Below are 23,381 nucleotides of genomic sequence, written 5' to 3' on the forward strand. Positions count from 1 at the left end.
AAGAAACAACATTAAAAAGGCAAGTGCAAACTATCTTGATAGGAAGGCGAGATGGGAAGAACCTTAAGAGGCCAATATGGCTCCATCAGGAGCTCTTTAAGGACCTGAAAATCAAAAAGGAATAATACAATAAGTGGAAACATTGCTAAGGATGAGTACAAAAGAATAGCACCAATATATAGGGACAAAATCAGAAAGGCTAAATGAGCCTAGCAAGGGACATAAAAGTCAGTGAGAAGAGGTTCTATAAATATATAGGAGCAAGAGAAAGATGATGGAAAATGTAGGTTCTCTATTTAGTGGGAAAGGAGCTAATAACGGACAACATCAAGAAGGCTAAGCGTTTAATGCCTATTTTGCTTCAGTCGTCATTAAAAAGGTAAATTGTGACCAGATACTTAACACAATTAATATTAACAAGAAGGAAGGAGAGCAAATCAACATAGGAAAAGAACAGATTTAGATAAGTTTAGATGTATTCAAGTCAGCAAGGCCTGATGAAATTCATCCTAGGGTACTTAAGAAACTAGCTGACTCAATCTCAAAACCCTTAGTGATTATCCTTCAGAACTCAAGGAGGACGGGTGAAGTCCCTGAGCCCTGGAGAAGACCAAACATAGTACCTATCTTTAAAAAGGGGGACAAAGAGGTCCCAGGGAATTATAGACCAGTCAGCTGAACTTCGATTCCTGAAAAGATACTGGAATAAACTGTCAAACAATCAATTTGTAAGCACTTAGAGGATAAATAAGATTGTAAGTAATAGCCAACATGGATTTGTCATGAAGAAATCATGCCATACCAATCGAATTTCTTCTTTGGTGCAGTTACTGGCCTAGTGGCTGGGGGGGGGGGAGGGGGGGAATCTGTACACATGGTATACCTTGATTTTAGTAAGCATTTTGACACAGTCCCACATTACATTTTTATAAACTAGGGAAAAATGATCTGGATACATTATTATAAGGTTGGTGCAAAACTAGTTGAAAGACTGTACTCAGTGAGTAATTATCAGTAATTTGCTGGCAAACTTGGAGGACATGTATAGTGGGGTCCGGCATGGGTTTGCTCTGGGTCCAGTGCTATTCAATATTTTGATTAATGACTTGGATAATGGTGTGGAAAGTACATTTATAAAATTTGTGGGTGACACCAAGCTGGAAGGGGTTGCTACCGCTTTGGACGACAGGATTAAAATTCAAAATGACCTTGACAAATTGGAGAATTGGTCTGAAATCAGCAAGGTGAAATTCAATAAAGACAAGTGCAAAGTACTTCACTCAGGAAGAAAAAAAATCAGACATGGTAACTACAAAATGGAAAATAACTAGTGAAGTGGTAGTCCTGTTGACATGGGTCTGGGGATTAGAGTGAATCACAAGTTGAATGAGAGTCAACAATGTGATGCAGTTGTGGAAAAGGCTATTATGTTCTGGGGTGTATTAACAGTAGTGTTGAATGTAAGACACAGGAGGTAATTGTCCTGCTCTACTTGACACTGGTGAGGCCTCAGCTGGAGTGCTGTGTTGAGATCTGGGTGCCGCACTTTATGAAGGTTGTGGACAAATTGGAGAGAGTCAGAGAATCATAGAATATCAGAGTTGGAAGGGACCTCAGGAGGTCATTTTGTCCAACCCCCTGCTCAAAGCAGGACCAGTCCCCAATGTTTGCCCCAGATCCCTAAATGGCCCCCTCAAGAATTGAACTCACAACCCTGGGTTTAGCAGGCCAATGCTCAAACCACTGAGCTATCCCTCCCCTCCAGAAAAACAACTGTCACACAGAATGGCCCCCTCAAGGATTGAACTCAAAACCCTGGGTTTAGCAGGCCAATGCTCAACCCACTAAGCTATCCCTCCCTCTCATAGAAGAGCAACAAAAGTGATAAAAAGGTTTAGAAAACCTGACCTATAAGGAAAGGTAAAAAATCAGGGCATGTTTTGTCTTGAGAAAAGAAGACTGAAAGAGAACGGTGATCAGTTGTTCTCCATGTCCACTGAAGGTAGGACAAGAAGTAAAGGGCTTATTCTACAGCAAGGGAGCTTTAGGTTAGATATTAGGAGAAACTTTCTTACGACTATATATGGATATTTAAGCTCTGGAATAGGCTTCCAAGGGAGGTTGTGGAATCCCTGTCATTGGAGGTTTCTAGACAAACATCTGTTAAGGATGGTCTAGGTAAACTTCACCCTGCCTCACCGCAGGGAGCTGGACTAGAGGACCTCTTGAGGTCCCTTCGAGACCTACGTTTCTATAATTCTATAACAAAAACTGTGTTTCATTCCATTTAAAAAAACCCTGCAGAAAATCAGAAATTTTTGATCAAAACATTTCAAAAGGATTTTTTTTTTTCCTGGTAGAAATTTATGGTGGGGTGGGGATTACATTTTCCGATCAGCTCTAGTATTTATGAGCTTTTAGAAATGATGCCAGTTTTGTGTTCCCCACTGGAAAATAACTTTAGGAAAGGAGGACAGGCAGTAGAAATGGGCACTTACATTTATCTATCTCCATCTATAGCCCAACCATGGAAATTGCCTACATCAGCTGGCTGGCTGGCTTTCCTCCCAAAGACAGACCGTACTGTGGGTTTTATAATGAACAGTGTGAAACTTCAGTTATAAGTGAGTATGGTCATACTTAATGAGATCAGCGCGCTTGGGCACATGGGAAGGGGAAAGAGACAAAGGAAATACTTTGCTGCTATTTACCATCTTTCATTCAAAGATCAAAGAAGCTTTTTACAAACATTGATTAATGAAATTTCATGATACCTCAGAAAAGGAGAAACGTTGTGAGTGTGTCTGCAGTATACCATCCTCATTTTATAGGGAAATTGAGGCAAAGAGAGCCTAAGACTTAAGGCCAAGATTTTCAAAAATGGATACTTAAATTTACATACCTAAATCCATATTTATGCGCTTAAATAAGTAGAGCTCCTGTGTGCTCAGGACTTCTGGCAATCAGGCTATTATTTAGGTGTCAGTACTACATCCATATTTAAGCATTCTTTGAACATTTAGGCTAATATTTTCAAAGGTGTCTGCTAATCATTGGTGGGTTCACAACTAGTGACACTTAGGGCTGATTGTCACAGGTGGTGCGCACCGACATCTCCAGTTGAATCCAGTATGAGCAGTGAGTAATCCGCATCTCTGAAAGTCAGAAGGAGGGTGGCTATGTAGGAAATGTTAGGAGGGCATTATTCCACTGGATTCTCCACTAGGAGCCAATTAAACTGGTGTTCCAGCTGTTTTATGCTGCCTGAGTGGTGCAAAGCCCCTGGATTGGAGCCAAGGATCAACCAAGCATATGATATCAATATGAAGCAAGGTGACCACTCACTCCTGAAAAAAAATCACCAGTTTGGTTGTGCCATCAAGATTTTTCTCCACCTCCATATAGCTGGGGATGATCTGTATCATGTCTTTAACAGGTACACCAGTGACCGTTCTGATTGTCGTCCTGTTGTTAACAGCCTCAGGAGCTGCCAGCATAATGGTGTTTTTAAAGATCCAGGAAAGGAAGCTGCAAAAGCAAATGGATGACATCTGGTGGAAAATAAACTACAATGATATTAGTATGCTTCAAGATCATAAGGTAAAGCAAGACCTTGAAATACCAGGGATCACACTAGTTATAAATTATACTCTAAGCGAGAAGGAATCCATAAGTTTGTGATCATGTTAACAATTAACCATGCTTTTATCATGAAGTTGTAGAAATTTACTTACAGCAAAGTACATAAGCATGTCCTTACTTTAAGCTCTTAAGCAGTCTTATTTAAATCAATAGGCCTTGTGCCTGAAGTTAGGCATTCACCTGAGTAATTTGCAGTATCAGGGCCTAAGGAGTTAATGGGTCAAACCATGCCTGTGGTCACAATGATGGGATCTGGAGTGATTCCTTTTAGTAGTAGATGCTCAGCACAGGACTGGGTCCTTATACTGCGTTGATCTGACTAGTCGTTGATCCTTGCCTGGCAGTGTTAGGTCATGAACACTTTTTCCCAATGATTTCTAAAACATTTTCTCAGCATGTTACTCGCTAATGGATGAAATTCACGGCTATCCAGAGGAGCAGCACAAGGCATATTCAGCACCAACAGTTCTACTTACACCTTAGTTGAGAATAGTTTGGAGAGGGCTCATATTAGTCCTATGTCAACCCTGAGGGTGGACATAACCCGCAGGCTTTAAATATAGAGCTTTCTGAACACCGATTTTTTCAGTTCAGTGGCTGAACCGAAAAATTTAAAAAATTCATTTCAGGTTAATCGGAAATGATTGTTTTCAATTTTTTTCAGAGAACTGAAAAAGTAAAAAAAAAAATCGTTTTTAAAAATGTTTTCATGGTTTTATTAAAAGTAAAATTGAGGGAAATACCAAAATGAAACATTTTCCAAAACGAAAAGTCAAAAGGTTTCGTTTCAGAAATTCCCAAACTGAACCTGTTTTGACATTTCAGAATTTTTTTTTGACTGGAACAATTAGCCAAAATTGATCTGAATTTGTGAATTGTGTTGATCAACCCAAGTCTGCATTTTTTTGTGTGAAAAAACCACATGCTTTCTCATGAAATTTTTGTGCCCATTTCTATTTATGTGGGTCCTATACTTTGTGCTGGTCCTCCGTATAGGAGTGAAGCCCAAGCATATGTGATTTCCTTCTACATCAGGTTTGGATGGCAACTTGCTTTTCATTACCTGTGTTTTGTCTTTATCGTTTATGGTAGGCACTGTAGGAAAACCCATTACTGGGGTTCTTCCTCATCAGTTTGTCTTTGTCAATATCGGCAAGTCTTAGGTTTGTCAAAATTTACCAAGGTTATTTATGAATTTTTAACAGTATCACGTCTCTTGTGTTTTCTCCTAAAGGATCATTTTGAGCTATCAGAAACAAGCACACCAGTGTCTCGAGGACAAGAAAGTGTTGTGTCCAGTTTGATATTTTCAAGCAATTGGCGGTCTGGGCTGAAGGACAAGCAGGAGAAAGACGTATTTTATACCACAATAGGTCTTTACCAGGTACGACTACAAAGGGAGATTAGGTGAGCTTCAGTGGGTGTACTTTCTGCTCTGTTATGTTAACTGTGTCCTTTTCGGTTTCCTTTGTGCAGCTTTGGGTGCTCTCTACAGGTAAATAGGGCACAAGTTGGCAAAAGAATAAAAGCCACAGTAGTTCTCAGGATTCACAGGTAGGACTGTGAAACTGATGGTGCTAATTTACTAAGGTTGCTGATAAATGTCCAACTCTGCTTTGCCAAAAATGGCAGATTGCAGAAATGTCCTATATGAAATTCTGACAGAGATGGAGTCAGAGTTTTTGGGTAGTATAATTGGCCTTCCAAAAAGCATGACGTATCTTATCAGTCTTAACTTACTGGCTATATAATATAGTATTTTTCCTATGACAGCATTGCAGTTCTTGGTAATTCCTACACGAGTACATTATTTCATCTGCAGAAAATTGTTCTGAAAATATATGCTATATCGATTAACATAACTGAGCAGCACGTTATATAAGAGAACCTAAATTAAAATCACTTCTGGACTGTATCGTCTGTGACAACCATTGTTAATTTGACTGTTAGCACAGGGTCTTCACTTGACTACCATGCTTTGTTACAGTCAGCTGGCTTCCCAATATAAATTTGGCATCTTTCCCTTCAGAACCCTTAAAATTTGATTTAACAGGCAATTTCAACTTTGTCTGTCACTGGGCAAGTTAGTAATCCAGTACCTTGTACAGTGAAGCTCATATTGGTCATCTCTTATGGCTGCGTGTCTGTACAGGGAAGGATACTTTTAACCATTTTAACATATGGGAGTTCTAAACTTCTAAGCACATGCTATGTTTTCTCAAAGGTCCCTTCATAACCTTTTTGTGCAGATCTCTTCCAAACAGTTTCTGTGTTAAAGTACTGTATGTTGAATTCCACCTTTCTGAATATTCGTTTCAGGGAACTCTTGTTGCACTCAGGTATATAGATAACCAAATAGATGCCTGGATTCGGAAACAGTCAGTCCTTCACGAAGTTCAGATGGTAAGGTTCAACCTCAACATGATCCTCCTACGCCCGACTGAAATGAAATGCAAATTATGTTACAAACATACTGTAGGTACTGCTGAATCGGGCAACTGGTCCGCTATCTTTAGCAAGTTGAAATTCACATCCACAGCCTGCAGTATTTTGTTGATATTGAATCTGGGAGAAGATTGGATTCTACTTAGGCTTCATCAGTGTCATGCATTTTGGTTTTGCACACCTTTACATTAAAAAGATATTGACAAGCTGGAGAAGAGCAATAACAAATAGGACTTAGCTGACTGACAGGAGGGACTGACTTTTTAGGAGAGATCCTGGGCCAGATTGTGATACCTTTTCTCATGTTGAGTGTTAATCTTGCTCCAGAAGTAATCCTATTGATTTCAACGGGTCTAATCATGGTTCAAGGTTCTATTCAATGTGAGTAAGAGTGTCAGAATCTGGCCGCAAAGAACTAAATATTTATACTGTGAAGATAAATCAGGGAAATAACTGCCTTCTCCATCTTAAAGGTATAAACATTAAGAAGGGAGAGGAATTGTCTAGGGTGGTCCAATGGAGTATTTTCAGGGGCTGTGAAGAAGATATTAAGCTGAAATAATGGGCATTGTCCTAATAGTGGTGATCTATCAGGCTAGAATAGACTCCTGGGGGCTGGAATAGACTCCCGGAAATGGTGGAAGCTCAAATGCTTGAATCATCTGAAGCAAGACTAGTCTCAGGAATAGAAAATATATTGCAGAGACATTCCTGAACTAGCCAGGCTTGGACAAGGATGAGCTAATGACCTTTTCATTTCTAACTTGTAGGATTCTTGTAATAAACAATGGCTAAGGAACAGCTTGGGGGTGGGGCTGTAATGTAAACAAATGTGTTTAACAAGGCCTCTTTGCTTTCAGATGCGCGAGTTGAGGCATGAGAATCTGGTGGCCGTCTTTGGTATATGCACTGAAATTCCAAATATCTGTATTATTACAGAGTACTGCAAGAAAGGAAGCCTCAAGGTGAGAATACCAGCATCATTTACATCAATAGCCTTCGGGTTGACTTGTAAGAGAGCTTGCAAAGGAGCTGTTCTGAGCTCTTGCCAGGTCAGCAAGGACTGATTTTTCCTCCTTTTAGTTTGTTAGCTCTTTTTGCTGCCTACTCTTGCTCTGTTGATATCAGGACTTTCCTGGCATCTAATAGCTACGACTTCAAGTGCATGTGTCCCTTCCTACTCCTATGAGTCTTCATTGCTTTAGTGCTCAGTTCTTTCTTATGTGCAACCATTTTGTGAATACCAGGTATGAGAAGCAGACTAGCACCCTGGAGAAAATAAAAAACCAGAGACATTACGCCACAGAGGCAGTGAGTATTAGGACATCTTATTTACCAAAAAACATCTTATTTACTGAGCTTATTGTGTAATAAAGCTCTACAGAATTTGTATGTAAATATTGAATAAAGTTTGTAATTACCACTTGCCCAATAGTGATATGTACAGACTCAGCAACTGCTGATTTGGAGACCCGTACACATGTATTAGGAAATAAGTTTTCGTTTCCAATAAACGTTCACAGAGCAAATAGACTGAGTTCAGTTCCATGTGCTCACTGCATCTCCATCTGATGAGATTCAGTCCAATGTCATTTTGAACGTTTTTGTTTTTCAGGACATTTTAAGGAACTCTGATATTGAATTGGATTGGATATTCAAATGCTCTTTTGCCTATGATATAGTCAATGTGAGTATGACATTGAGTTGTTTTCTAATAGAAAACCTTATTAAAAAAGTTATGGAGCCTAGAAATGCTTATTGCTCTGGACTTCGAACATGTCAGAGACAAAAATGAGAATAATCACTATCCCGTTGGAGCCAGATGGAAGTACTGGGTTTGCATTTGATAGAGGGTTGAGGAAGTTGTAATTGCAAATTACCCTTATTTTATTTCAGAGTAACAGCCGTGTTAGTCTGTATTCGCAAAAAGAAAAGGAGTACTTGTGGCACCTAAGAGACTAACCAATTTATTTGAGCATGAGCTTTCGTGAGTTACAGCTCACTTCATCGGATGCATACCGTGGGCACGGTATGCATCCGATGAAGTGAGCTGTAGCTCACGAAAGCTCATGCTCAAATAAATTGGTTAGTCTCTAAGGTGCCACAGGTACTCCTTTCCTTATTTTATTGCGTGTATTTATTTTATTAATTTGGGAGTTCTGTTGCAGTGACCTATGCTTACACCGTTAAACAAACCCCAAATTAAACATTTATTACACATAGGGGGAAAAAAAAAGGGGGGGGGGAGACAGTTAAAAATAAAACATAAAAAGTTTTAAAGTTTTGAGAAAATTGTTTGACGTTGTAAGCTCTTCAGGATTGGACCAGCCATTCAAAAAGAACTAGATAAGTTCATGGAGGATAGGTACATCAATGGTTACTAGCCAGGATGGACAGGGATGGTGTCCCTAGCCTCTGTTTGCCAGAAGCTGGGAATGGGTGATGGAATGGATCACTTGATAATTACCTGTTCTGTTCATTCCCTCTGGGACACCTGGCACTGGCCGCTGTCAGAAGACAGGATACCGGGCTAGATGGACCTTTGGTCTGACCCAATATGGCCGGTCTTATGTATTCACTATGTACAACACTGAGCACAAAGGAAGCCTAATCTGGTTGAGGCTTCTAGACAGTACTGCAATATGAACAATAGTAATAAATAATACACAAAACCATTATTTTAACATGTTTCTCTTCTCATTTGTACAGAATTGTTTTCCAAAAGTAAAAATTCTTGCTTGAAAATTTATAGATGCTACTAAATGAGGGGCGGGTGGGAGGGAATTCAGTGTTGAGTTGCAGCTCTTACCATTCTGATTTTGTTGTTAAAGTCTGATTCTGGTTTGTGTGTGATATTAAGACACAAGATGGGAGTGAGGAGAAAGGGGGAAAGATTACCAAATGATACAGAAGGTTGCTTCTTTTTCGGATGCTTGTTGGTCATTTACTTGAAGACCTGTAGTGCGTGGCCCATGACTCACGTAGCCATTTTGTAAGCTGGCTTTATTCACCTGGCCCTGGCAAATATTTAGCTACATTCCTTTGTCTGGTTTGTGGAAGTGAGGGGACTGTCCCCTTGCTGGGGTGCTCATGATCCCAAGGTGGGCAGGAAGGAGTATGGCTATGCTGCCACATCCAAAGGAATAGGCCACACCGTTCTAGTCATGAATTTTCTTCTTCAATAAGGAATGAATGAAAAGTGCTAAATAAAATGATTTGTTTGTGTGACAGCAGTGTAAAAAGGCCTCTCTGGATTGGGGCTCCATTGTGTTAGGTACTATACAAACACACAGTAGGAATAAGTGCCTTCCCTGAAGAATTTGTAATCTAAAGTTTTGGTCCAATGATTAGGGCATAAGTCTAGGAGGTAGGAGAGACAGGTTCATTTCCTATCTCTGTCACAGACTCTCCTATATGAGCTTGGGCAAGACACCTAGACCTAGATTTTTAAAGGTGTTGTGGTGCTCAGTGTCACAATATCTAACTGATTAGGAATCTGTCTTGTTTTCAAAAGTGATTTAGGCACTTAAGAGTCCTACAATGGTATTTAGGCTCTAAGCACCTAAACCCCTTTGAAAACAAGACAGGTTCCTAAATCAGCTGGGCATTGCAATGCTGAGTGCCACAGGCCCAGATTTTTACAGGTATTTAGGCATTAAGTCTCTGTTTCTCAGTGCCCCATCCATATAGGGATAATAGTACTTCCTTACCTCACAAGGGTGTTAGGATAAATACGATAAAGAATGTGAGGTGCTCACATACTGTTGTGATGGGGAGTGTCACATTTCAGAGCAACCGCACCTGTATTTCTCTTCAGCGGTCCAGCAAGGGCACCCACTGTCAGGTTTCCAGCTCCCATGCCCATGATCTCCCTTGGTCGGAGAGAGGAGTCTCACTCTTGCCTGACTGGGGTATTTCCAGCCTGCACAGTCCCATGACTATACAGTATTATTCCCAGCAGAGACAGACTGCCCAAGCAGGCCTGCTTGCTTTGTCTTCAGAGACGGTTAGCAGTACGAATGCCTACAGTGATATGTTACTACACAGCTCTTTCTAAGTAAGCCTGTTTGAGCCTCAAGGCAAAAAGTATTACAGAGAAAACATATTAAAAGCAATACGAGACCCTACACACACGCTAACCAGCTTACCAGAGATCACCCCAGCCCTAACATGGGCTCTGGTAAGGACAGTCCTTCACTACTCCGTCCAAGCAGGGGGGCTGGAACAATTTTGATAGTGGGGGTGCTGAGAGCCATTGAACCAAATTATGGTATAGGATGGAAACCACTTCCAGCCAGGGGTTGCGACAGGGCCCCTAGTTCCAGCACCTCTGTGCCCAAGGGGTTTCCTTGTGGTACCAAGCTCATCACAGCTTCAGCTCAGAACAAGCATGCATTCTTTTGGGGCTGAGCCCTTAGCAAGCCAAGTTCCTCCAATCCTTCCCTAAGAATTGGGGCTCTTCTTAGAGCAGGGGTCCTGTCTATTTGCTGGATCAGAAATGGTGTCCTGAGCCTGTCTGAAAACAGGCTACTTAACCAAAAATCTTTTCTTTGTCTGTTGGCCCCTGGAGGATCCAGTTTGAACTAATCTAGGTGGACCCCACCAGATGGTTTCAATAACCAGAGGAACTACATTATCATCCCTTAGAGGAGTTGCAAACAATTCCACAGTAACACCATTGCATTTTTAATACAATGGGCCCCAAAAGTATCAAACAAAACTCCATAAGGTTTAACTTAATTCAGGAACGTTTATCTTCATTCCATCAGGTTTGTCCAGGGTATTGCATGATATTGTCAGTCTGTCACAGGGACCATATTAAGTACCCAAGCTCTCTAGGTAGACAGGTCAGAGATTCCATGTGGGCAAATGGATTTGTCCATATGGAAATAATATCCAGGATCGGGGCCTAACGTAAGACCAGATGCCCTAGGTGAATGGAGGGAATGAGGACAATAGCAGCAGTGATAGGAGAAAGTGGCTCTCCAGACGAAGTATGGGCATAACTAGTAGGTTTCTGGATGGGTTTGACCAAAGCAGACCATTGCTACAGATAGCTTGGACAATGTAATGGAAAAAAGACTTGCATAGATACAATGAGATTTAGGGATGGTGTTTCTGATCAGAACCAGCTGAGCCAAGAGCTGGTTACAGTTGCTGTTTGTTGCATTGACAGCCAAAACTAGATCCCGCCATTCCATTGGTGGTATTTTATTCTGCCAGGTGCTTCTGTAGCCACCATTCTATAGTCACCCTGTTCCTGTTTTTGTAGGGGATGTTGTTTCTTCACAGAAGCCCATTGAACTCCCATGGAAATCTGAAACCTACTAACTGTTTGGTGGATAGTCGCATGCAAGTGAAACTGTGTGGATTTGGGCTATGGGAGTTTAAGTATGGAACGAAATACAGAGTAATTACTGAGAAAAATACCAACTATGCAGGTAAGAGGATTATACAAGAATTACAAGCACGAGGGATGCAACAAAACAACGATTTGTGGATTCCTCTAGCGGATGCTTTTCTTCATAATGGTCTTCACACGGATTTTATCTACAACACCTCTTTGAATATTGGTGATTGGAACACAGCTTTTGGAAATTACAGAGGGTTTTTTTTATTCCAGTAATGCTGCATATGGATGAGGAAATAGCAGCAAATAATGCATATGATCAGTTTTTGTCTCTATTTTGCTCAATAATTGTCTCTGAGCAGCTTATGATTTTCTCCAATTTATTTGTTGTTTGAAAATGTTTGCTGAATAATTTTGGTGAATAATTCTTGGTCTGTAGCTGGGGACGAATTAAGGCATAAATGCGACAGACATTTGTCAATGTTGATAAACGCAAAGTAATGGACACTGGAAAACATAATCCCAACTATACATATAAAAAGATGGGTCTAAATTATCTGTTACCATTCAAGAAAGAGATTTTGGAGTCATTGTGCATAGTTCTCTGAAAACATCCACTCAATATGCAGTGGCAGTCAAAAAAGCTAACAGAATGTTGGGAACCATTAAGAAAGGGATAGATAAGACAGAAAATATCATATTGCCTCTATATAAAACCATGGTATGCCCACATCTTGAATACTGCGTGCAGATGTGGTCACCCCATCTCAAAAAAAAAAAAAAAAAAAAAAAGATATATTGGAATTGGAAAAGGCTCAGAAAAGGGCAACAAAAATTATTAGGGGTATGGAACGGCTTCTGTATGAGGAGAGATTAATAAGACTGGGACTCTTCAGCTTGGAAAAAAAGACAACTAAGGTAGGATATGATTGAGGTCTATAAAATCATAACTGGTGTGGAGAAAGTAAATAAGAAAGTGTTGTTTTACACCTCATAACATGAAAACTAGGGATAATTAATAGGCAGCAGGTTTAAAACAAACAAAAGGAAGTATTTCTTCACACAACGCATGGTCAACCTATGGAACTCCTTGCCAAAGGATGTTGTGAAGCCCAAGACTATAACAGGGTTCGCAAAAGAACCAGACAAATTCATGGAGGATAGGTCCATCAATGGCTATTAGACAGGATGGATGGGCATGGTATCCCTAGCCTCTGTTTGCCAGAAGCTGGGAATCGGTGACAGGGGATGGATCACTTGATGAGGCCCTGTTCTATTCATTCCCTCTGGGCACCTGGCATTGGCCACTGACAGAAGACAGGATACTGGGCAGGATACAGATCTTTGGTCTGACCCGGTATGGCTGTTCTTATGTTCTTCTAGACCTGTGCCTAGAGCCCCAGCTTCTGGAATCATTTGATTACAGGAAAATCGCTGCCTTTATTTATAAAAAAAGAAAAGAAAAAAAAAACCCAATTCTAGCCTTTATAGTTGCAAAGAAAAGCTTGAAAATGTGACTCAAATGTAACTGATGTAGTGAAGTCTGCCAGAGTCTGCAGGTGGCTGAAACAATCGCTCTGAGATGTGTTAACAGCCCCATGCATCCGAATAGGGTGCTTATTCCAAGGGCCACAGCTGTGAGGAGTCATGCCAATACCACCCTCTAATATCTTTCGAGGCACAGTTTTATTTCACAGATGTAGGCTAACAAATCCCAAAACAGTTCTTCAGCCCACTCTGGGCTACAGCTCCCAGGGGATTTCCACCTTTGCCTTACTCAGACTGCAGGGCTCCAGGGCCTGTGGCAAGATCCTTCTGTGCTCTTTCAACAGAGCTCCACCTCCCCAGGCTTTCTCCCTGGAGCCCCCCACTTCCCAGCGTGTTCCCACTGCCTTGCCTCCTGGGGGGCTCTGGCAGCCTTTCCCAGGGAACTTCCTGCTGCTCCTGCCCCCACTGCTTCCAGACAGCCTGGCTCTTTATGGCTGCAGGTGCTGCTCTCCCCTCCTAATTGGCTGAACTGGGAGACCCTGTTCTAGCACAAGGGAGCTAGGTCTGCTTCATTTATGCACACTGTGACCCTGACAGACGACTCCACATGTGGGCCTACCCCTCCCAGCTGCTGGGAGGCCACTCTGCTTTTTATCTCTATTCTCCCAAAGGGGATCTTACTGCCACTTCTGGGGTGGGGAGGAAGGAGTGCCCTTGCTGCTGGCTACCAGGCAGTGGTGTTGGGTGGATGAATGAGTGCCTGTAAGCAGCAGAGAAATCCTCAGTTGGATGGCACTATAAAAGCACAAACCATCCCATAGCGTGATTAGGATTTTAAAAGGCTGTCTAGCCTCTTCTTAGTCAATGATGAGTTTGACCCAGCTGGAGCACAGACTTCTTTGCTGTTTCCTATTTTGCCTTGTAGATCTCTATTGGACAGCCCCAGAACTGCTCAGGATGGGGGAATTTCCATTCCATGGGACTCAAAAGGGGGATGTCTACAGTTTTGCTATAATAATGAGGGAGCTGATTTATAACAATGAGGATGGTCCGTTCCAAGACCTGAACAAGGAAGCAGAAGGTAGAATTTGTTCCTCACATTTCCAGATGATCTTCCCTCTGTGAGCACCTTTTTGTATCCTGGAGTTACCCTAAATGTAGCATGTCTTCACTGCAAATAAAATGTGTTTTAAAATTCAGACTTGCTGTGACCCATGTTAGCTAACTGCGGTTAAAATAGCAGTGAAGACACAGCTAATTCAGGTTAGCAGGTAGTTCAACCCCAGACTCCCGTACAGGCTTTAACCTGCACTGCCTTCTCTTCCGTGTTAGTTTAACCCAGATTAGCCAGAGCGGGTTAGCTACTCTGAGTTAGGAACACACCTTTAATTTGCAGAGTAGATGCACCCTTTGGAAGCAAAAGACTTTTTGTACACTGAACATTATGAATGAGTATAGGCAGATAATTGTGTCACTTAACTATCTGCTTGCTAAGGATAGACACCTTTGGTCTTTGGAGAGTCACACAGGCTTAACTGTCTATATGTTTTAAATGATTTTGCAATTTTACCTAATAAATCATAAGAATTTAGAACTTAATCCGAGCAAGTGCTCCATGCTGGTTTCCTAACCCTGTATTGATTTCCTGTCACTATTTCTCATTGCTTCCCACTTTATAAGAAAAACAACAACAATAGTGGCTTTATGTTTAGTGTTGCTTCAAATCCAGCAGCAGCTGTCTTCTCCCACAAACTCCTATAGTCCACAGATAGTATCTCCTTGAGGTGCATTGCTCATAGGAAAACCTCTGTCTCTTGTTTGACCTTCTATTGATCTGAATAAATTCCACGCTGTCTGTTCTGTTCAGATAATAGGGCTCTATGCTCCTTTTTATCTGACTTTATGTGCAAATTAAATGCATCGCTTAAATGGTCAGCTTAACATAGTACCAATGAAAACACCACACCATTCACATGCCGGAGCTACTCAGCAGCCTGCAGTAATACGGCATGTACCTAGTTACTCTGAAATCCCTGTCTCTGAGAGGAGAAAGCATTCATCTATAGAGACAGATTTAGCCTGTAGCTTTGGAGGAACAATTTCCCCCAGCGCTCCAGGGCATGTGAACACTGCACCTGGGGGATGGTACGAAAGGCTTCCTTCTTTGAAACTGGCCAGCTGCATGGGTTGCATAGAAGAAGCAGACCCTAAGCTCGTCCAGGTGAAAGACTGATTTGCTCTGACCATTATGTTAGGTGCATAAGAGAAAAGGAAGCTCCATGCATGCTGTTTTTCCTCCTCCTCTGACTTCTGCATTAAGGACTAGGACAATTTGCTCCAAAGTTAAGGATATTAAACTTATGAATAGACTCAAATCCTGATTGATCACATTTGCTAAATACAGAGATAATAAACCATCTCAGGGACCCAACTGTGCCCGTCCCACTGCGGCCATCCCTGTCAACAGAGAAATGCAATGAAAGGATCATTGCAATGCTTAGAACTTGTTGGGATGAAGATCCAGGGAGAAGGCCAATGTTCTCCTCTGTGAAGAGAGAGTTAAGAGATGCAAGCCCCGAAAGGTGAGTCTCTCTTACCTGTCTGAGAATGATACCAGATATACATTGTGCTTTTCATCCAGCAGGCTCCCAAAGTGTTTTATAGATGGCATCCATTATGTAGGGATTACTCACACACTGCTGAAATGCAGCTGCATCAGAGATAGGATGTAGCAGCTGTTTAACAGCCCACAGCACCATTGCAGGATAGTTTAGAACAGGAAGATAAAGAGTTAGATTTTCCCAATATCTCACCTTTCTGACTATAAGGATAGTAAAGATCTGGCATAGGCTTCCAAGAGAGGCTTTGGAATCCTGTCACAGGAGGTTGGACAAACACCTGTCAGGGGCAGTTTAGATTACTTGGTCATTTCTCATCACAAAGGGCTGGTCTAGATGACCTCTCAAAGCCCTTCCAGTCCTACATTTCTGTGATGGTACAAATAATGTCCACCTGAAACCACAGTTGAGGGGTGGGGTGGGGGGTTAAATGGATGTAGTTAACTTGAAATCTAGTCAGTTTTTAGAAGAGAGTTTAAAGTTATTTCCAAGTACTGTAGCTCCTCCCTGTCAATATTTGCATTTTTGCAATGACATTTTTCCTAATGGTGAAATGTTTTTCTTTCCTCTCTTGAGTGAAAGACCCACATGGTGGAAACTGTGGGCTATACAGGAGGAATCATGAAACTAATGATAGGCAGAGTACTGCCAAAGTAGACTGAAAAAAACAGGCATTTTATGCTCTAATCTTTTTCACTTACAGTGTCTTAAGTGTTACCAGTAATAAGTATGTAAAAAACCAATCGGACAAAAATATATTTAAATTGATCGTATTTTTTAGTCAGCATGTAATTGTCCACAGCAGAATGTGGCCGGGATGCCAGGCTACCACTTTGAGTCTTGTAAGGGACTTTGGTTTGAGGTTGTCCCTTCTGGCAGCACAGTGCTCCCAAAGACTATGCGGGGGCATTGGGTCAGTACTAATACTATCTGCAGGTTGTATAGTCTCCATGGATTGCTCTTATCTAAGTTAAATGATGAGATCTGATGAAAGGCCCATAGTGGGGAGTAGCCAAGTATCAGAAGTCATTTCTCCCCCATGGACTCTAGATGCTAGAGGGGATCTTTGATGGAAATGGAAGTGGAATCCATTTCCATCAAAGATCCCCTCTAGCATCTAGAGTCTAGAGCATCAATATTTTGTATTACTTAGTGCTATTATGTAAATTAAAAACAATATTTGTTTGAACAATTCAATTAGCCACATCAGCATCTTGGATAACATGGTAAACAAACTGGAAAAGTATGCCAATCACTTGGAGGATGTGGTGGAACAAAGGACAGCCCAGCTGGTGGCAGAGAAGAAAAAGACGGATACACTTTTGTCAGCAATGTTGCCCAGGTAATCAAACAGCTTTTGTATTTTCAGAAGTTTGTCGACAATAGAATTTGGTGCAAGACAGAGCCTTTCCTACTCAGTGCGTCTCGGAATGCTTTGCAAAGTACTGGAGTCACTGAACCACCGGTAGCACAGTGTCTCCTGAAGCTGAATGTGGCAATCACATGCTCAACAGCTTTGGACAAAAGGTCTCATTCTATTGAAAAACTTGTGGATTGTAGCCTTGGGTTCTAACTAATGAATGGTAATTAAGCAATTAATTATTATTATTCGTTATATTGTGATAGAGCCTAGAAGCTCCAGTCAGGGACCAGGAGCCCATTGTGCTAGGTGCTGTACAAACATAAAACAAAAAGACTGTTCCCCCAAATTGCTGACAGTCTAAGACAAAGGACTACTGCTGGGTACACCAGACATGAGGAGCAGAAAGAAACAATCAGACTGAACTGTTCAACAGAAGTTGTGGTCTCAGCGCGCCAGCTTCCTTAATCCTTGACAAATATTTTGTAGGTATAGCCTGAATCCATGCTAGCCAGCATCATTTTAAAATGCATTTAATGCCGTCAACTTCTTTTTGCTCCACTGACCTTCACTCTCCCACACCCCTCTGGCAAGTGGCCACTTTTCTCTGTTGCACCCTCTTCCCCTCCAGTAGATGCTTTAATTTGGGGACCTTTTGCCAAAGTGGAAGCTGGTGTAAATCCAGATTGAATCTGGTTTCGGGATCTTTAAGGCAGCCTTCAAAGTGCTTTAAATAGGCCATTTGGTGTATTTCCCAAACACGCAGGACGTTAAGGCCAAATGGATTTATTCTGAGGTGGAGGGAGAGAGCGAGCAAGCAAACAAACATGAAGGAAATGATTGCTTTCTCCTCCTGTCCCAGCTTCGTCAGAGAGCAGCTCATTGCTGGTAAATCCGTGGAGCCTGAGAGTTTTGATTCCGTGACCATCTTCTTCTCAGATATTGTTGGGTTCACCAGTTTGTGTTCTCTCAGCAACCCCCTGCACGTGGTTAATCTCCTGAATGACCTGTACAGCCTGTTCGATAACATCATTAAAACGTACGACGTATACAAGGTGAGACATGCTGCTTCCTGTTCTCAGGCAGCACAGTTGCTGGGCCCAGTGCTGCAAGCAGTGTGTTTGCAGAACTTCCATCAAAATCAAGGGAAGTTTCCTGGAGAGAGAGCACTCACAGAGTCAGGCCCCCTCTCTGTAGTCACTTGCATCCAAAACCAGTAATATCACTGACTTGCTGTTGTTCCAGTTGTTGATGGTTGAGTGCAGTCAGTGGCAGAAACATGACTAGAATGTAGAAGATCTTAACTCCCGGTTTTAAGCTTAGTTCACTAGTTTGCACTGTCTCTAATATTGGCTATTATTTGCCCTGTGCCCCAGACACGTAACGTGCTGCCTAAGTGCTTTGTTTTCCTTGCTACAGGTTGAAACAATTGGAGATGCCTACATGGTTGCCAGTGGCCTTCCCATCCCCAATGGAATGAAGCACGTTGAGGAAATTGCTACAATGTCTTTGCACTTCCTTAGTGCAATGATCCATTTCAAGATAGGGCACATGCCCAACGAGAAGCTGAAGCTGCGGATTGGCATTAACACAGGTAAGTAGCATGAGTCTCACCTGCTTCCGATACTGAGATTTGTTCTCGGTCTATACAAATTGAGCCACAAGTAGATAATTCACATGTTTGCATAAATTCAAGCAATTCAAGATGAGTCAAGCATCAGGCTAAGATGAGACTGGAGAGTGTTTTTTAAGGGGGCTTATTCTCCGGTACTAATTCAGCCAAAATTCCCCTCGATTCAGCCAAAATTCCCCTCCCCACCTTAATTTGGATTTTTGCCTGAGTAAAGACTAGAGAACTGGTGGCCAAATGTTTGTTTTAATCTTGGGTATGGGTATGGGGTTCATCCTTAATTCACTGTAGCACATATTGAGCAGTTACCGCATGAGATAAGGAGTTAGAAATTCTGGATTCTCTTTATACCTCGGCCGTGATTTGCTGTCTGACCGTGGCTACTTACGGAACTGCTCTGTACCCTCAGTTTCCCCATCAGCAAGCTGGCAATATTAACATTCAGTATCCTCACGGGGTGCAGGGGAGATTAATTAGTTTCTATTTTTAAGCGCTTGGAGATCCTTGGTTGAAAGGTTCTATAAAGGTGTAGAACGTTAATATCAGACATTCAGAAGTGTGTACAGTGCTCTTTCCTGTGTTTGTAAATCACTGTGTAAATGTAAAATGTTTACATAGCACTGTACAACGACTATACTGTAGTCATGTTGGGCTTCTGCTTTAGTACCCATCTAAGGAATGACACCTCCATTCTCAACTGGTGCTTTCCATTTCCTATCCAAGTAATACCGGCACAGCTTGGCGTCTATGCTGACAGAAGCTCAGTGCAGCATATACCAGCAAGATCATTTAGACGTGCATTTCAGTGGTCGGACTCTTCCTGAAAAGATAATGCATGTATCCAAGGTCATCTCACAAATACTGGCCTAAAACTATAACGTTACCTGCCATTGGAGTGAATGGGATCTAATTTCTACAGCTGGGCAAAATTTTTCGGATGAATAGTTTATTTGCTGAAAAATGCAGTTTCAGACAACATGAAACTTATTCAAAAATTTGACGCAAATGTGTGAAAAAGTTTCATCTGCAAAAATGGAAGAGGAGGCCACGTCCCCTATAACTTTTTAGCCCAGTGTGTGTAGGGCAGTCACCGGAGATGTGGGAGGCCTAGGTTCTCAAATTGACAGAGGTCAGGAAGAAATCTCCCTTATGGGCAGATTATTACACAACTGCCTGCTGCTATAGAACGTTTTGAAACTTTCTCTGAAGCATCTGGTATGGTTGGAGTCAGGATGTTGTTGTAGATGGACCACTGATCTCCTCTAGTATGACAATATCTATGTTCCTTTCTCAGGGTGTTTCAGTGACAACTGCAAACTTTCGGGAAATAATTGTCTGAATGTTTTGATCTTCATACATGTCTCAGTTCTAATAACACAACTAAGCATTTCTATGCTGTTTTAATAATCCCTAGCTCTTTTCCCTCCATTGATCATAAAGAGCCTTAGAAAAGAGGTCAGTATTATTATCCCCATTTTGCAGATGCGTAGCGAGATTAAGTGATTAGTCCAAGGTCACCCAGCAGGCCCCTGGCAGAGCTAGAAATTGTACGCATATTAGTTTTTACAGCAACAGTCAGCTGAGCTAGGGATTATTGCCATGTTCGCAGAAACATAGACAATAAGTCATGAGTTGCGCAAGTCAAGAATGGAAGTTGGTATCAAAACTGGGATTAGAATTTAGGAGTTGCACATGCCCACGCTTGGGCTCCAGATAGGAGACAATGACACTCCTTCATTTAAACTCCTTCTCCAGTGCCTAGTTAGGAGCCCCAGTGTGGGGCAAAGTTGCTTTGCATAACACCTTCTGTCTTGATAGCTTCATGGTTTGTGCTTTCTTTTTTGTACTTTAGGACCTGTTGTTGCAGGAGTGGTGGGAATCACAATGCCACGGTACTGCCTGTTTGGAGACACTGTTAATATGGCATCAAGGATGGAAAGTACCAGTTTGCGTAGGTACCATTTTCGAGGAGTTTGCAGTCATCCTGCATGGAATTTATTTTAACCACAAACAGAGGCAGTGTTACACTTAACCCATTGTTAATTGACATTTTTTGTGTCAAACGTTTGCCATGCAATGCTCTGATAATCCAGTTTGATGAACCCTGAGGGTTTCTTACATCTGAGATCACTGTTGTCAGATAACAACAACTAGTTCTGACAAAGCGCTTTTCATCAGCAGATCTCAGAGCGCTTTACAAAGGAGGTCAGGATCATTATCCTTATTTTACTGTGGGGGAAAGTGAGGGACAGAGAGGTGAGGTGACTTGCCCAAGCTCACTCAACTGGCCTGTGCCAGAGCCAGGAATAGAACCCAGGTCTCCGGAGTCCCAGTTCATTGCTCTGTCCATTGCTATCCACAGTGACAATGTTTCATGTTTCACAACCAACTGGGATGTCCAATCTTTGAAGAACTCAAAATGAACATGGTGTTTTGTGTGTTTGTTACTGCCCTCAGACACACATGACTGTGCATCATAGACCCTATACTGCTACATGGAGAGGTCTTTGCTTGCTCATTTATTTCTCTGCTGATGCCATGAAGCTCTGAATGACCATATTGTGCAGCGTAGTGACAACTGTGAAGACCTAGATAGCCATGGATGTTACGATACCAAATATTAAAAGAGAAAGTTTGAGGTTTATATAATAAATACCATGCTTTTGCCCTGGGGACTGTTTCTGTCAAGTGACTTCATTTTAAATGGAGTCAGACTAAAGCCTAAATCTTAATTACAAACCCTTCTGAACAGGAGGAAAGATTTGGGCCAAAAATGAAACACAACCTTTAGGAAGATAAACGTTAAGTTCTAAACAGATTGATCCTGCCCCTTTAACTAGTTAATCCTCCCCAGCCAGCCAGTCATATACATTTATAAAATAAGTAAATAGATTTATTTTGCTGTAGCTCTCCGAATCCATGTCTCCGCAACCACTGCTAATGCCTTGCAATCCATCGGTGGGTATGACCTGCAAGAAAGAGGGACCATAACAGTAAAGGTACGAACATTAAGAGTGCAGAAGGTAGCCTATCATGCCAAGTAGATAGGTCTAATATACTAGACAGCATATGGAGGAATTTTCGAACACGTACAATGTATGCAGAACATATGCTTTCCTGGGTATGAACTGATGTTAATGCATCAGTGTAAAAACAAAACAACAAACATGTAGAGGTGTTCATAGGGTAACCAGACAGTAAATGTGAAAAATTGGGACGGGGATGGGGGCTCATAGGAGCCTATATAAGAAAAAGACCCAAAAATCGGGACTGTCCCTATAAAATCAGAACATCTGGTCACCCTAAGTGTTCAGTACTATGGTGTGACTGAAATCAGACACTTCCATCATTTTGTATATGATAACTGTCTGCCTAACATAGGACAGTGCTTTGCAAACTAGAATTAAGCATTCCAGAAAAACAGGACTCAATGCTGTGAAGTCTTTGTGCTTCCACAGCCCTTTCAGCATCTCACATCCTTGGATCCTGTGCATGGTTTTTACCTTGTCATGCTCTATGTTGATATTACTATTCTTTATTGCTTATGTTGCTGGAGTGCCTTGAGGCCCCAATAAGGGACCGTGGCCTCATCATGCTAGCCACTGTACCAAAGTATAATCAAGAGATGGTTCCTGCTCCAAAGACCTTACAGTTAGAGCTTGCCAGAAGTTTTCTGATGGAACAGTTTCATTGGAAAATACCCATTTCTCAAACCTGAAATATTTGAGAAAAATGGTTTGAGTTCCAGCGTCCATGGCTCTGGGTCAGCTCTGCTATGCAGACTGCCTTGGGGCCAGGGACCCTGGGCTTCCAAGTGGGCTACCTTACGACCCAGCTGGTCAGGGAATCTGGAAGGCCTGGGGTCTCCTGCCCCAGAGCAGTCCAGGCAGCTGCTGACTGAAATTGACATTCGTGTCAATTTCATGAGCGCAGCAGGAATTTCAGTCAGTAGCAGTCATGGTTTCAGGCAGGGCTGGTCTTAGAGGTGGGAAGTCAGGACATCTGCCCTGAGCACCGATATTGAGGGGCACTGGATCATTGTACTTGGGGGTGCCAAATCCCTGGAGGCAGGGAGGGAGTTGGTTTGATTTTTTTTGTTTTGTTTTTTGTTTTTGTTTTTTTTTATTGCACCTTTTAAGTATGGGGGACACCAAAAATATTTTCCGTCCTGGGTGACAGAACACCTAGGGGTGGCCATGGTTCCAGGGAGCCTATTTCATTTTGAAAATGCCACGTGTCGATGTTTCTAAAACAATTTTTTCCCCAAGATTTCCAGTTTGGGGGAAACTGAAAAATTTGGAACAAAACCAAATTCTGAAATACCAAATTATCCCACAATCCAGACATTTCTAGTTTGGGCCAGCTCTACTTACAAGCAATGCGTTTCTTCCCCCTCCCCCCCCCATCCCGATTCCTTTGTACAACTCCACTTTCACTTCTTTCTGTTGTCAGGGCAAAGGAGAGCAAAGAACGTTTTGGTTAAAAGGAAAAGCTGGCTTTGACTTGTCTCTCCCAGAGTTCAGTGACAATTTGTGAAGCTGTTTAAAGGAAACATTGCAGGTAAGACAGTGATTAGATTTCTGTAGGGAAGGGTGTTAAATCCATATGCTGATAATTGCAGTATACAGTTCAAGGACTGGAGGAGTGATCTAACATGTGGGTCTACTGAAGCTACTAGTTGTGGCTTTGCCTCTTAGGAGGTATGTTTGTGCTGCAGTTGGGAGCGTGCCTCCCAGTCCAGATAGACGGGCATGCACTAGTTCTGCTTGAGCTAGCAAGCTAAGAATACCAGCACATCCTGGGCTAGACACCAGAGTACAAGCCCACCTGAACTCCTAGGTCTGTACT

At 41.9% G+C, this 23,381-nt stretch overlaps 1 protein-coding gene across 1 annotated transcript in view; it reads left to right on the forward strand.

The window, feature by feature from the left end:
- Positions 1-23,069, forward strand: part of LOC144268225 (guanylate cyclase 2G-like) — a 47,185-nt gene extending 24,116 nt beyond the window's left edge. Inside the window, exons 7-21 of the mRNA XM_077822876.1 lie at positions 2,521-2,624; positions 3,437-3,600; positions 4,877-5,026; positions 5,962-6,045; positions 6,948-7,052; positions 7,703-7,774; positions 11,360-11,528; positions 13,851-14,006; positions 15,330-15,507; positions 16,745-16,885; positions 17,766-17,958; positions 18,323-18,497; positions 20,386-20,484; positions 21,441-21,532; positions 22,986-23,069. Coding sequence (XP_077679002.1) covers positions 2,521-2,624; positions 3,437-3,600; positions 4,877-5,026; positions 5,962-6,045; positions 6,948-7,052; positions 7,703-7,774; positions 11,360-11,528; positions 13,851-14,006; positions 15,330-15,507; positions 16,745-16,885; positions 17,766-17,958; positions 18,323-18,497; positions 20,386-20,484; positions 21,441-21,532; positions 22,986-23,069 — 1,966 coding nt within the window. The remainder of the gene's footprint in view (positions 1-2,520; positions 2,625-3,436; positions 3,601-4,876; positions 5,027-5,961; positions 6,046-6,947; positions 7,053-7,702; positions 7,775-11,359; positions 11,529-13,850; positions 14,007-15,329; positions 15,508-16,744; positions 16,886-17,765; positions 17,959-18,322; positions 18,498-20,385; positions 20,485-21,440; positions 21,533-22,985) is intronic.
- Positions 23,070-23,381: the final 312 nt, after the last annotated feature.

This window comes from Eretmochelys imbricata, chromosome 7 (assembly GCF_965152235.1).
Source record: "Eretmochelys imbricata isolate rEreImb1 chromosome 7, rEreImb1.hap1, whole genome shotgun sequence".
In the NCBI taxonomy this organism is placed as follows: domain Eukaryota; kingdom Metazoa; phylum Chordata; order Testudines; family Cheloniidae; genus Eretmochelys; species Eretmochelys imbricata.